Consider the following 12,725-nt stretch of genomic DNA (forward strand, 5'->3'; position numbering starts at 1 on the left):
GGTTAAGGTGTACAACATAATGATTTTATATATATATATATATATATATATAGTGAAGTGGTTACCATAACAAGCTTAGCTAATGTCTATCACCTCATGTAGTTACATTTGTATGTGTGTGTTGAGAACTTTTAAGACCTACTCTCTTGGGAGCTTTCATACATGCAGTGCAGTATTGTTAACTGTAGTCACCATGTTGTATGTTACATCCCCAGAACTTACTTCTCTTTTAAGTAGAAGTTTGTACTTTTTGACCTCCTTCATCCATTTCCCTTTCCCTGGATATTGGTCATCAAAATGACTACAGATGACCCTTGAACAGCACAGGCTTGACCTGTGCAGGTCCACTTATATATGGATTTTCTTCACTAAATACATACCACAGTACCACACGATTTGAGGTTGGTTGAATTCACTTATGTGGAACCATCAATACAGAGGGCAGACTATAAAGTTATATGTGGATTTTCAACAGTTGTGTGGAAGGTCAATCCCTTAATCCTTGCCTTGTTCAAGGATGAGTTGGATTTGAACTAGATGTTCTTTTAAGATGTTTTCAACTCTAAGATTTTCTATTTCTCAATAATAATATTTTTTACTCTTCTAATTGTTTTCACTTTAATAAAACATAAGTGCAATAACAAGTGTTAAATGAAAGATGCATAGCACCACTATGATTATTTTCTGTGACCATTTTCATTCTAAACCTTCTGGCTAAGTATTCCTCTTTTTACTTTGAGCTCATCTACTTTTGGGAGAAGGCAATGGCACCCCACTCCAGTACTTTTGCCTGGAAAATCCCATGGACGGAGGAGCCTAGTAGGCTGCAGTCCATGAGGTTGCTAAGAGTTGGGCACGACTGAGCGACTTCACTTTCACTTTTCACTTTCATGCATTGGAGAAGGAAATGGCAACCCACTCCAGTGTTCTTGCCTGGAGAATCCCAGGCACTGGGGAGCCTGGTGGGCTGCGGTCTATGGGGTTGCCCAGAGTCGGACATGACTGAAGCGACTTAGCAGCAGCAGCAGCAGCATCTACTTTTGACCCTCCCTTTCCTGTTGGGAGCTCCTTGCAGAGCTGATGGGCTCTTGCCTCCACTGGGGCTTTAGAATGACTATCAGCTAGAGAACCAAACCACACAATCTGCAAAAGAAATCTCCCTTGTAATCATCGCATGTTGTATAGAAAGAGAATAAATATAGACCATGAGAGTGCATGTTTGTTAAATTTTTGTTCTGTTTAACTCTCATCTCTTAGGAATCAACTCCTAAGAGTTTAGATTTGAATTTTAACTTGTCTAATACTAAGTTTTATTTTTTCATTTAAGGCTGTTTCTGATGCTTGGAAGCTATCCTTTCAGCCATAAAGATGGTAATAAATCTTTGCCTCCCACAGTTCAGACCAAGAATTTACTGCAACAAGGTAAACAGAGCAAGTATATACACATAAATAAATAAATGACATCTGTTTTTCATGTTTTCCCCCATTTCCTGCCTTGTATATTAAGACAATTCAGGCTTAATATGCTTTCACCCTCATTGTTTTAGAGTTTACCAGATGATATTCAGGTAAGCATGGGTCAGGCTGCACCTCTAAAGTCAGCACTGTTACAAGCTGAGTTGTGACTCATTTTGTGGAGGGTTCTCTCCTCTCCAGTTCTCATCAATTTATCATTTATGATAAATTTTAATTTCACTCAAGGTCATAGTGAAGGTAGAAATTCTCTCACTGCCGTTCTTGCTAACTTCTCATGCTAGAAATAATGGCTTGTATTTGTTGTATGGATTCCTTGTGCTTTATTATTTGGATTAAGCTGCCTCCCCTTTTGTGCAAAGGAGGGTATGTTTCCACAGTCCAGAGCAGGGAGTAAGGAAACTCCAAGGGGAGAATTGAACTTCTCCCCAGTTTGGAATTTCTGCATGCAGCACATTATTTCAGGTTCCCAGAATATTAAGCTGACTCCTTCAGACAATGATACCTTAAAATTTCCATTGCTTATGACAAGTATTGGAAATATTGAGAGGGAGAAAAAGCTACTCATAGTCACACCCTTAGCACATTGACTGTTTGAAATTCCCCATAGTCTTTTGTGGTCCTTGTTCCTATGCAAACTGTTTTTCCCCAAGTTTCACCATTCAGAGATTTACAAGAAGCTCCTTTGTTGTGCCTTCCTGGGGAAACTGTCATAATTGATAGAGTCCAAATACAAAATTGGAAACTTCAGTGAACATCTTCATTTCCCCCTAAATCTGTACATTTTCATCCTCTGAAATTTAAAAATAAGATTAAAAAAAGCTTGTATATCTGCTGCTTTTTCATAGAGATGTTATTTTGAAGGGATTTTGGTTGATTAGGCAGAGTTTTGTTGCTCATTTTTTAAGGATGGGCAGTATTTAGGGGCACAGTTGCCCTCAGCCTTTCGTCTGATCTTGGATGCATGCCAAAAAAAGAAAAGGAAAACCCAGGAAAATTTGATATAATAGAGGAAATTTCAAATGAGGACCTTCAGATTTTCTTTAGAGTTTTACTAGAAGTGGCAAGTTCTTGAAAACTCACCTTGATTTAGAGCTCATCAAATCAATGTGTCTCATTTTTGTCATTAAATCTAGATATCAGCTGATGGCTATGAAGTAGAAAATCTCATCTCTGAAGACCTCACAAAGAGAAGTCATGGTTTCAGGACAGAGTATTTCATTAAGCCACCGGTCTATGTGACAGTTTCCTTTCCCTTCAGTGTGGAAATCTGTAGGATTAACATAGATCTCTCAGCTGGGGGAGGCCAGAATGTCACTGGCCTGGAAATGTACACATCTGCCTTATCCAGCGGAGCATCTTGGAATACCCCTGAGTGCCGGACCCCAGACCCAGATGAGCCATCCATTCCGGACAAGGAAGCGTTCACTTTGGTGGGCAAAGTCTTACTGAAAAACCAGAGCCAAGTGGTATTTAGCCACAGGGGCTTCAAGGCCAGGCCACCTTTTGGCCCAGTGGAAGCCACACTCCCCTCCCCTGCTGTTGTGGCCCAAGAGCTCTGGAATAAAGGGGCTCTTTCTCTTAGTCATGTGGCCCATCTCAAGATCTGTATCACCCATGTGACAGGTGGTGGTGTCCCTTGTATCAAGCGGTTGGAGGTATGGGGTCAGCCAGCCAAAACCTGCTCTCAGGAAGTGATAGACAGTGTCCTGCTGGTTGCCTCAGAGAGCCTCCCTCAGGACTTGTCTTTACAGGCCCCAGCGTTGCCCATGGAGAGTGACTGTGATTCTGGGGGCCAGTCTGAGGGCCAGCAGGCCCCCTCTAGCCTACAGGAGCTGGCTGAGGTAATTCGGGATATACCTGAAGAGTTCTTAGATCCCATCACCCTGGAGATCATGCCTTTCCCCATGCTACTGCCCTCAGGCAAGGTCATTGACCAGAGCACGCTAGAGAAGTGTAACCGCAGTGAAGCCACATGGGGCCGAGTGCCCAGTGACCCTTTCACAGGAGTAGCCTTTACTCCACACTCCCAGCCCCTGCCTCACCCCTCCTTGAAGGCGCGAATCGACCATTTCCTGCTCGAGCACTCCATCCCTGGCTGCCACCTGCTCGGGAGAGCACAGACTGCATTGGCAGTGACCCCTTCTTCCATTGCTCTGCCCTCTCGGAAAAGGAAGATGGAGCAGGCCGAACATGGCCCAGACAGTAGCCTTGGCTTAAATGCTTCCTGTTTTTCTACCACAAGCCTTCTGGTCTCACCCTCTACCTCAGAGCACACTGCTAAGAAAATGAAAGCTGCCAATGAGCTCATGGATTGCTCAACAGGTAATCCCCTGTCCTGTGTCCAAGCCCGTTGTCTCTACTCCTCCTGGGTGACCCTTGGCACTGGCACTGTGTTTTGTGCTTTGCCAACTTAAATTAAACCAAAATTTACTAGCTTAAAGAATGACACATTGATTATCGCTTCTCTCTCAAGGATCCAGGCATCGCTTAGCTGGATTGTCTGCTTTAGGGTCTCTCAAGGCTGCTGTCAAAGTGTTGGCAGGGCTGCAGCCATCTCACGGGAAGGATTAAGTTCCTTGCTGAACTGTTGCGCTGCGGGCTTCACTTCCTTTTTGTCTGGTAGCTGGATTCTGCCCTCAATTCTGTGCCACGTGGGCTTCTCAAGGGCAGCAAACATGGTAGCTATATAAACCAGCCTGTGCAAATAAGTGGGGGTCAGTCTTGCAGAAGCTAATCACAGAGTGACATCACTTTTATTGTATTCTGTAGGAAGCAGGTCACTGAATCCAGTTCACACTCAAAGGACATGTGTATCAGGAGGTGGGGTTCACTGGGGGCTTCAGACACTTTCCCACACCAATGATTCCTATTTTATTCATTGTTTTTACCCAAGATTGAATTTTGTCTGATGCCTTTTCAATATCAATAGAGATGATATTATGATTTTTCATCATTAGATCTTTTAATACAGTAAAGTGATTGATTTTGTGCCACATTCTTACTCACATCCTTGTACCTGCTCAGTCAGGTCTGATTCTTTGCAACCCCATGGCCTGTAGCCCACCAGGCTCCCCTGTCCATGAACTTTTCCAGGCAAGAATACTGGAGTAGGTTGTGATTTCCTATTCCAAAGGATCTTCCTGACCCAGGGGTCAAACCCACATCTCCTAAGTCTCCTGCATTGGCCTGCGAATTCTTTTCCACTGCGTCACCTAGCTGGAATCAAGATTGCCAGGAGAAATCTTCAACTTCAGATAGGCAAATGATATCACTCTAATGGCAGGAAGTGAAGAACTAAAGAGCCTCTTGATGAGGGTAAAAGAAGAGAGTGAAAAGCTGGCTTAAGACTCAACATTCAAAAAACTAATTTCATGGCATCTGGTTCCATCATTTCATGGCATATTTGTATATCTATTGAGGGGGAAAAAGTGGAAATGTGGCAGATTTTATCTTCTTGGGCTCCAGAATCACTGTGGATGGTGACTGCAGTCACAAAATTAAAAGACGCTTGCTCCTTGGAAGAAAAGCTATGACAAACCTTGACAGCATATTAAAAAGCAGAGACATCACTTTGCCAACAAAGATCCATATAGTCACAGCTATAGTTTTTTCAGTAGTCATGTATGGATGTGAGGGTTGGACCATAAAGAAAGCTGAGTGCCAAGGAATTGATGCTTTCAAATTGTGATGCTGGAGAAGACTTTTTCGAATCCCTTGGACAGCAAGGAGATTAAAGCAGTCAATCCTAAAGGAAATCAACCCTGAATATTCACTGGAAGGACTGAGGCTGAAGCTGAAACTCCAATCCTTTGGCCTGATGCAAAGAGCCAACTAATTGGAAAAGACCCTGATGTTGGGAAAGATTGAGGGCAGGAGAAGAGGGCAACAGAGGATGAGATGGTTGGATGGCATCACCAACTCAATGGACATAAGTTTGAGCAAACTCTGGGAGATAATGAAGGACAGGGAAACCTGGCGTGCTGCAGTCCATGGGGTCACAAAGAGTTGGACACAATTTAGCGACTGAACAACAACGATAATGCAGTGAAGTATACTAGTAGGCTTCTTAATATTGAACTATTATTATATTCCTGTACGAAATTTCATTTGTTCATGCTTCTTTTAGTGTATTCTTGGTTCTGCTTGCTAGTGTTTTTATTTAGGATTTTTGCATTCATTAATGAAATTGAACTGCATTTGGGTGTGTGTGTGCACAAGTGTACACCATCTTTGGTCAGGTTTTGGTTTCGATGATTTGTTCCTTAAGAATTAGGAAATTCTCCTTTTCTAAACTCTGGAACGACTTAATAGTTTTAGAATCATTTACACTTTGCATGTTGGTAAAACTCCCCTGTGATTGTCAGTGCTTGGTGCTTTTGGAGAAAGCTCTTTTTTTTTTTCCTTAGGAAAACTAGTCCGTTTAGATTTTACCATTCTATAAAGTTCCTCTCTTAGTCTAAAAGGGTTATGCAGATCGTAACTTAAAGATTACATCTGTGTCTTTTCTGACTTTGAGTGTAAACTTTAGTTAACAAGACCCCCAGAAACTCCTGGAAGCATCTGAGGTGCAGTGGGGCAAAATGAAAAGAAAGGTGCTTAGACCTTGATGTTTGTGGAAGTCTCCATTGGTGTTAGCCTCAAGAGATCTGTTGGTGACACAGGAGCAGGCTGACTAGTACTCCTTCAAGGCCGCAGGCTGATACCCTACATCCTATATACTGTAGGACAAACATTCCACTCCCTACTTTGGGGTACTTTTAGCGTACCACTTTGGGGAATCCTGCTATCTGGCAAATCTCTGGGTTCTCTTTTGGGCAGCTGTCCCCATCCCCTGCTGCCTTCACCCTTAGCCCATATCCAGAGAAGGCCCTCTAGATAGTGAAATGGGTAGAGAGGTCTTCATTATTCCACTCGGTAATAACTGCTTTGCTTTACCTAAGGAGGCGAGAAGATTGGAACACCGAGAGAGTGCAGGCCAGTGGCCCTGCCCTGCAAAGCTGAGGAACTAGCAGATGGGAACGAGTAAACTAAGGCTGTTGAGGAGGGAGTGGGGGCAAGGAGCAGAGTTACAAGGCTGGGCATTTGCTTACCCCAGTTATTCCTTGGCAGGTAGGGACGCTTCAGAAAGTAGGGTGCAGTTCTGCAGAGGAGCCACTAGGTGGCCCAGGCCTGCCCAGTAATTTGTACAGGAGGAGGAAAGCTGGCAGAGAGCCCAGGAATCCTGAAAGCAATGTGAGATGGGTAAGAACTGCCAGGAACACCAGGGCTTTACCTCCCGGTATCCTGTTATCACAGTCTGTTAGTGGAAACTAGGGAGGACTTTATGTTTGTGTCTATTTGAAGTTAAAATACCATTCTGTGGGACTTCCCTGGCAGTCTAGTGGTTAGGACTCCACACTTGCACTGCAGGGCTCACATGTTCTATCCCTGGTCGAGGAACTGAGATCCCTCATGCTGTGTGGCTTGGCCAAAGACAAATAAATACATAAATAAATAAAATGAGAATGTTTAAAAAAGAAGAAACACTATTTTGTGGTCTTCAGAGGACTTTGTGTTTTGGTTTTCTCTTTTGCCAGAGCTCTTTCTGGATATTGTGGTCTGTGTATCTCTTAACAGGCCCAGTGTCCCATGAGCAAAAACTGTCACAAAGCTTGGAAATTGCCTTGACATCAACCCTTGGCTCCATGCCCTCCTTCACAGCCCGGCTGACCAGGGGACAGCTCCAGCACCTCAGCACAAGAGGGAGCAGTACTTCCTGGAGGCCCAGCACCAGCTCAGGTAAGAGGGGCCCTGTCCATCTCCTCTGGGATTCTGTGGACCTCCAAAACCAGGCTCCCCTAGTTCCAACAGCCAGGCCATTCCTTTTCTAGGGGGAATTGAGGGGTTGCCTATGAGTGTAACTCTTCACAGGAAAGGCTTTATTTAATTCTTAGTAATTCTGTGGTGTTGGGGCTTGGTGATTTTGGTAAGATCTAATGTTAATTACTCTGTCCTGAGGACATTTGTTTGTTTCTCCCTTTTTGCTTTTTTTTTTAAATGTTGTCTGTCTCCCGTCTGACATCTGTGGTACTTTATGTAAATGTGGAGAGTGATTTCTAGTTGAGTATGTCGTCTTCATCCCCCCCTATTAACCAGCATCTTAGAACAGTGGTAGCTTACTGATTCAAGTTTTGCCTAAAATGAACTTGGGACCATAATGGACGATAGACTCAGTCAGGATACAAAGCAAGAGAACCTGGGGCATTTTTTACAAGGTGAAGTCTGGTGGGGCTAATGATAAGGTGTACACTTTCTTCCTCTTGCCTGTCTAAACTGAGTTTGTTCTCATTGCCTGGATCCCAGGCCAACTTACTTTTCTGCTTCTTGTCCCCACCTCCCTGTTTCTCTGATTATGTTTCCATCCTGATCATTCCCAGAACCTGACTCATCCAGGTGGCCAACAGTTTCCATGACCGCAGATTCGATGGTCACTTACCTTCTTGGCAGCATTTATTGTGGCTAACCTCTCCCTCCTTTCTGAAACACCTCCTGTCTTGGTCTTCCAGATGTTATGCTCTTTTTCTCCAGTGTCTCTTCAGTTTCCAGTGCTGATTCTTTCTTCTCTTCCAGACTGTGGTCTTGGACCCTCTTCGCTATACTCTGTATCACTCAAGCGAGAGCCCGCTTGGCCAGTGACCGCCCATGTTCATATAGCTCCTACCTCTTCTTGGAAATCAGACCCTGACCTCCCTTACAGCTACTTGGCCCCCCTATAGGGGAAACTCATGGATATCTTAAGTGAATTTCTAACTCAGAACTGCAGGCGCCTCCAAAGATAGTCCTCCAAAGCACCCCCATCATCCAGTCACTGGTAAAGAGCAAGCATCTTCTACCCCGTGGTCAAGCCCATAACACGGGAGGTCATCCTTGGTTTCCGTCAACATTCCTGACGTTCTGTTCACCATCAAGTCCTTTTCCCACTCCTCCAAAGTAGATCTCGGGGAGGTCCTCTCTGCTCCATCACTCTTGCTGCCACCTTGGCCCTGGCTCCTGTACTGCTCCCCTAGATTCCTGTAGCAGCCTCTGCTGCTCCTCCGCAGTCACCCTTACCCTGCCCGTCCTCTTCACAGGAGCCTTCAGGATCTTCTTATAATGTCAGCCAGGTCATGGTATTCCACTTCTTAGAATTCTTCCAAGATATCCTGTTGAACTTGGAATAAAGTAGAAATTTCTGCCTGTGAGGTCTTGCATGTTCTTCTGCCATACTCTTGAAGCTGCACACTTTCGCATCACACCTCTGTCTTTTCTGGTTCTTTAATGGACCAGCCTCTCTTTGTACATGGTGTCTCTTTCACCTCATGCATGGCTGGCTCCCTTTCATTCTTATGGCTCTTCACCCAAGAGGCCATCCTTGCCCTCTCCAGGTGGGTGTGGATTGATGGAGAGAGAGCAGCAAGCCTAGGCAAGGGCCATGAGAGAAGGAAGAGCGGCAGGTATAGCTTGGGGAGGAGGGGTGGCAGGACCTGCCCACTGTGGCCTTCATTCAGGAAACCTTGTGGGAAGCATGAAGGAAAGAGCCTGAAGCACAAGAAGGGGGTTGACGGACGGGTTGGGAGGGGAGCTGCTGGGCTCCAGGGCTCCAGTAATGCAGGGCCAGGTTCAGCAGGCAGGTCTGCCACAGACAGACCTCAGCCCTGCCCCTCTGGTGACCTCCGTCCCCTCTTGACCTGCTCAGCCTGGGTATATCACACCATATTTTGCTTTTTCCTCTGCTTGTCACATCTCACCTTTCTTGCAGTTTATCAGGGTTGTCAGGGTGAGCATGTGCCTTGCTCTGACCTCGGCAGCCTATCCAGGGGAAAGTCCATCTTGCTGGAGAGCCGCAGGCAGGACCCAGTGCTGCCCAGCAGCCCTCGAAAGCCAGCTTTTCTTGAGCATTCATTGGAGCACTGATGATCGAGAGGAGGCTCCCCAGATTCTCAGGCTCCCTAGAACCCTCTCCTCCCTGATCAGTCAGGGGTGACCTAGGGAGGGAGGAGGCCAGGCTGCTGCAGGGTGCAGGGTAGAGAAGCTTCTTATTCTACTCCAGGCACATGCCCTGCCTCCCAGATGGAGTCTGGACTGGGGACCACTTTCCCTAACCCTGGTCTGTTTTCCTCCCTGATTCACCAGAGCAGTCTGGGAGCAGCCTGGGCCCTGAATGCACATCCTGCAAAAGAGTGTTCTCTCCATACTTCAAAAGGGAGTCTGCGTACCAGCTTCCCTGTGGTCACCTCCTGTGCCGGCCCTGCCTGACCGAGAAGCAGCGCTCCCCGGCCATGACATGCACAGCCTGCCAGCAGCCATTCGCCAGCCAGGACATTCTGCGGGTTCACTTCTGAGTGACCAGCCTCAACCTGAGAAGACCCATCGCTGGGAGGAGCTGAGGAGGAGTGATTGGGGGGGTTCAAAGCTCCTGAGGTCTGGCCTGGTCCCAGGCACAGGGTGGGGGGTTGTTCTGCTTTCTCCAGGGCTTTCCCTTTGTCTCCTCCCACAGTGTAGCGCGTGGGCCTGCGGAGTGAGGGGTGGGGAACGGGCCCTCCACACCCACTCAAGTGGCGATAGGATAGCAAAGCCATAGTTTGGGCTGGGAGGGATGGGGGAGGTGTCCCTGCCCTCCGGTGCCTCCCTGCCAGCACCCCTGCCAGAGCCCAGGGTCTGCTAGAGCCAGCCCCACGCTCTGAGCCACACTCTCTGCACACACGTCTCATCCTCCAAGGTGGATGTGAGTGTGGCTCCGGATCTCAGAGAGCCTCCATCTTAAGTGTCACCCACAGGTGGAGCGCGGTGAGGATCTGTGGAGTGAATGCCTCAGCCCCTCTGACTGGCAAACCACTCTGAGCCTTAATAAAGCGATGGTTGACGTCTGCCATGGACTTCCTCTCGTCTGTGTCGTCATACTCCTGTCCCCCACCGCACCCATACAGAGTGGGACTGTCCCAGGGCAGCCGTGAGCAGTCACTGTAACCCTGTTGGACTGTAACGCGGGTCAGTGACCTGAAGGGACAGGTGCCTCTGATGCAGGAGAGTCTCTGTGGACATGCACGCCGATGGAGAGGGCTGAGCAGCCCCCTCGGCGGGTGACCCTGGCTTAGCTCTGCATTGGCAGAGCTGCACTGCCCTCTGGGTGGGGGGGTACCTTTTCTGTGTGGGGCCTATTTCAGAAAAGATACTTGTTTATAGACTGCATCTTTTTTTTTCCATTCAAAATTTTGTTTTATGGAAAATACACATTCTGACAACTGTTTGCTGTGTGGAGTAGGTCCTAGTCATGGGAGAGTTCAGTGAGGAAATCCATTGTGCTGTTCTCTGTTCCCTTCTGTGCATGTTGGGGAAGGAGGAGCCGAGAAGCGATGCTTCTTATTTTGTATTTGAGGTTTCATCACGAGCACCTGTGGACAGGCGTGGGGGCTCTCAAGCCACTCAGGGTCTTGAACCACTGATCTCCCCAACTCCCACAGGCCTGCTGCCTCCACTTTGCTCTAGGGGGACCCACAGGGGAGGAGGCCCGCATTCTCCCTAGTTTCTGTGCTTTGCACACAGGGCAGAGAAAACTATACTTCTTAGACTAATGGGGGAAGGAGGAAGCTTATTAAAATTCTATTCTTGGATTCCATATCTAAGACTCGAGAGAGATGAGGTTGGGGTTACAGGGCGTGTTTTTAGGGTGTGTATGTCTACAAAGGTGGCTGCAGAGAGGCAGTCCCACCCTCCCCTCTGCCTCCTGGTGACACTTCCCTTGACCCCTCACGTGACTCTGAGTCTCCAGGGTCTGCATTGGTGGGCTTTCGATGCTCCTGTGTATCCTTTGGCTTTAAATGTCTGAAACACTCCAGATTCTTTCCTTATTTTCCTCGTATGCTCGTATTCTAGGAAAAGCTCCACCATTTGTAGCAAAAGCACAGCCTTGGGGAACTAACAGCCTAGTTCTCCAAAAGCAAGTTCACTGCTGAGAGGCCATCCCTCTGGGGTTTGTCCTGTCTCTCCCAACCTGGGAGCCTGAGGAGGCTCCAGCACGGGTCAGCATAAAGCGCAGAGTGCCCAGATGAGGGCAGAATTGCCTCCCCTCCTGCAGGGCGCCTGGTGATCTGCATTTTGAACACACTTATGCTCCCCAGGGAGCTCTGGGGGGAAACCGGGCCTGGGAGCCCCTGTGATGGACAGCTGGAGACACATCCATATCCTTGGAGATGCATCCATTTGTATCTCAAGGAGTCCCCTAGAATGAAGTGTTCTTTTCTCCACCCTTGCCAGCAACACATTGAGTTTCTCTTCCCCAGAAAATGAGGATACCTTCTCTTGCTGCCAACTAGACTCAAAGGGTAGTTTGTTTCTCACCAGAGCTGGGGCCAGGCACAAAGCAGCTACCAACAATCTCAGGGAGCTGGACTCTACTGACTGAGACCCAGAACTTCAAAGCCTTGATGTGACCCTTCTGCCCTCTCTCCTGACCACAGGTTCTGTGGGGGCACAGTTCCCCTTTTCAGTAGCATTTTCTCAACACAAAGTTCATTTTGAGGACATGCAACTGTGGGCCCTTTGAGGGCAGGAAACAGCCCCAGTGGCTGGTCTCCAAATCACCCTCAAAAGTGCAGCGTGAGATCTTGCCCCACATCCTGGCATCCTCCTTGGGGGCCCCAGCCCCCAGTCCTTGGCTAGTCTGCCCTCACTCATGCCTGCTCTGCCATCGTCCTCCAGCCCCAAACAGAAGGGAGGGCCACTCACACTCCTGAAGTAGAAGTAGGAAAACCAAATTGCCGAGATGAGCTCTGTACCCAGGGTACTGTACCTCCAGGTGGCGTCTGGGTCCTGAGGCCAGGCGGGCTTCCCCAGCCCCTCTTCAGTCCTGCCTCCTCCCGTGAGTCTCCAGCCTGAGGCCGCTCAGCTGCCGGGTGCTTTTCCATTCCCCGGGAAACAATGCTCCCTGGGTTGCTGTTAAGTAGGTCTACAGACAAAGAGACCTGCCCCTGGAGGAGGCTGGCTGCCCGGCTGCCAGGCTCCTGCTTACCTCCCACCTGCAGTATTGTGATGCTGGGCAGGCTGCTGCTGTGCTGGCCCCCTTCTCCAGCCCTCTCTCCAGCCTCACCAGCCTGCCTGGCCTCTCAGTCCACCTACACAGGCAGGCTCTTTTCTTCCAATTCTAGGTTGGGAATTGGCCAAAGAGGCACTGGGCGGTAGAGTGGCTACATAAATTAATTAAAAATAAATTTAAAAAGTCACACCAGCCATAT

At 47.8% G+C, this 12,725-nt stretch overlaps 1 protein-coding gene across 5 annotated transcripts in view; it reads left to right on the plus strand.

Annotated features, from left to right (window-relative positions):
* UBOX5 (U-box domain containing 5) overlaps positions 1 to 10,364 on the plus strand; it is a 47,019-nt gene extending 36,655 nt beyond the window's left edge. For 3 of the 5 annotated variants that reach the window (XM_010836500.1, XM_010836499.1, XM_010836501.1), the window contains exons 2-5: positions 1,328 to 1,422; positions 2,610 to 3,798; positions 7,093 to 7,254; positions 9,628 to 10,364. In XM_010836500.1, the coding sequence (XP_010834802.1) occupies positions 1,369 to 1,422; positions 2,610 to 3,798; positions 7,093 to 7,254; positions 9,628 to 9,836 (1,614 nt within the window). In that variant the 5' untranslated portion in view covers positions 1,328 to 1,368 and the 3' untranslated portion in view covers positions 9,837 to 10,364. The remainder of the gene's footprint in view (positions 1 to 1,327; positions 1,423 to 2,609; positions 3,799 to 7,092; positions 7,255 to 9,627) is intronic. The other 2 variants (XM_010836502.1, XM_010836503.1) reach the window with 2 other exon arrangements.
* Positions 10,365 to 12,725: the final 2,361 nt, after the last annotated feature.

The sequence above is a fragment of the Bison bison genome, unplaced genomic scaffold, assembly GCF_000754665.1.
Source record: "Bison bison bison isolate TAMUID 2011002044 unplaced genomic scaffold, Bison_UMD1.0 scf7180017864063, whole genome shotgun sequence".
Taxonomy (NCBI): Eukaryota; Metazoa; Chordata; class Mammalia; order Artiodactyla; family Bovidae; genus Bison; species Bison bison.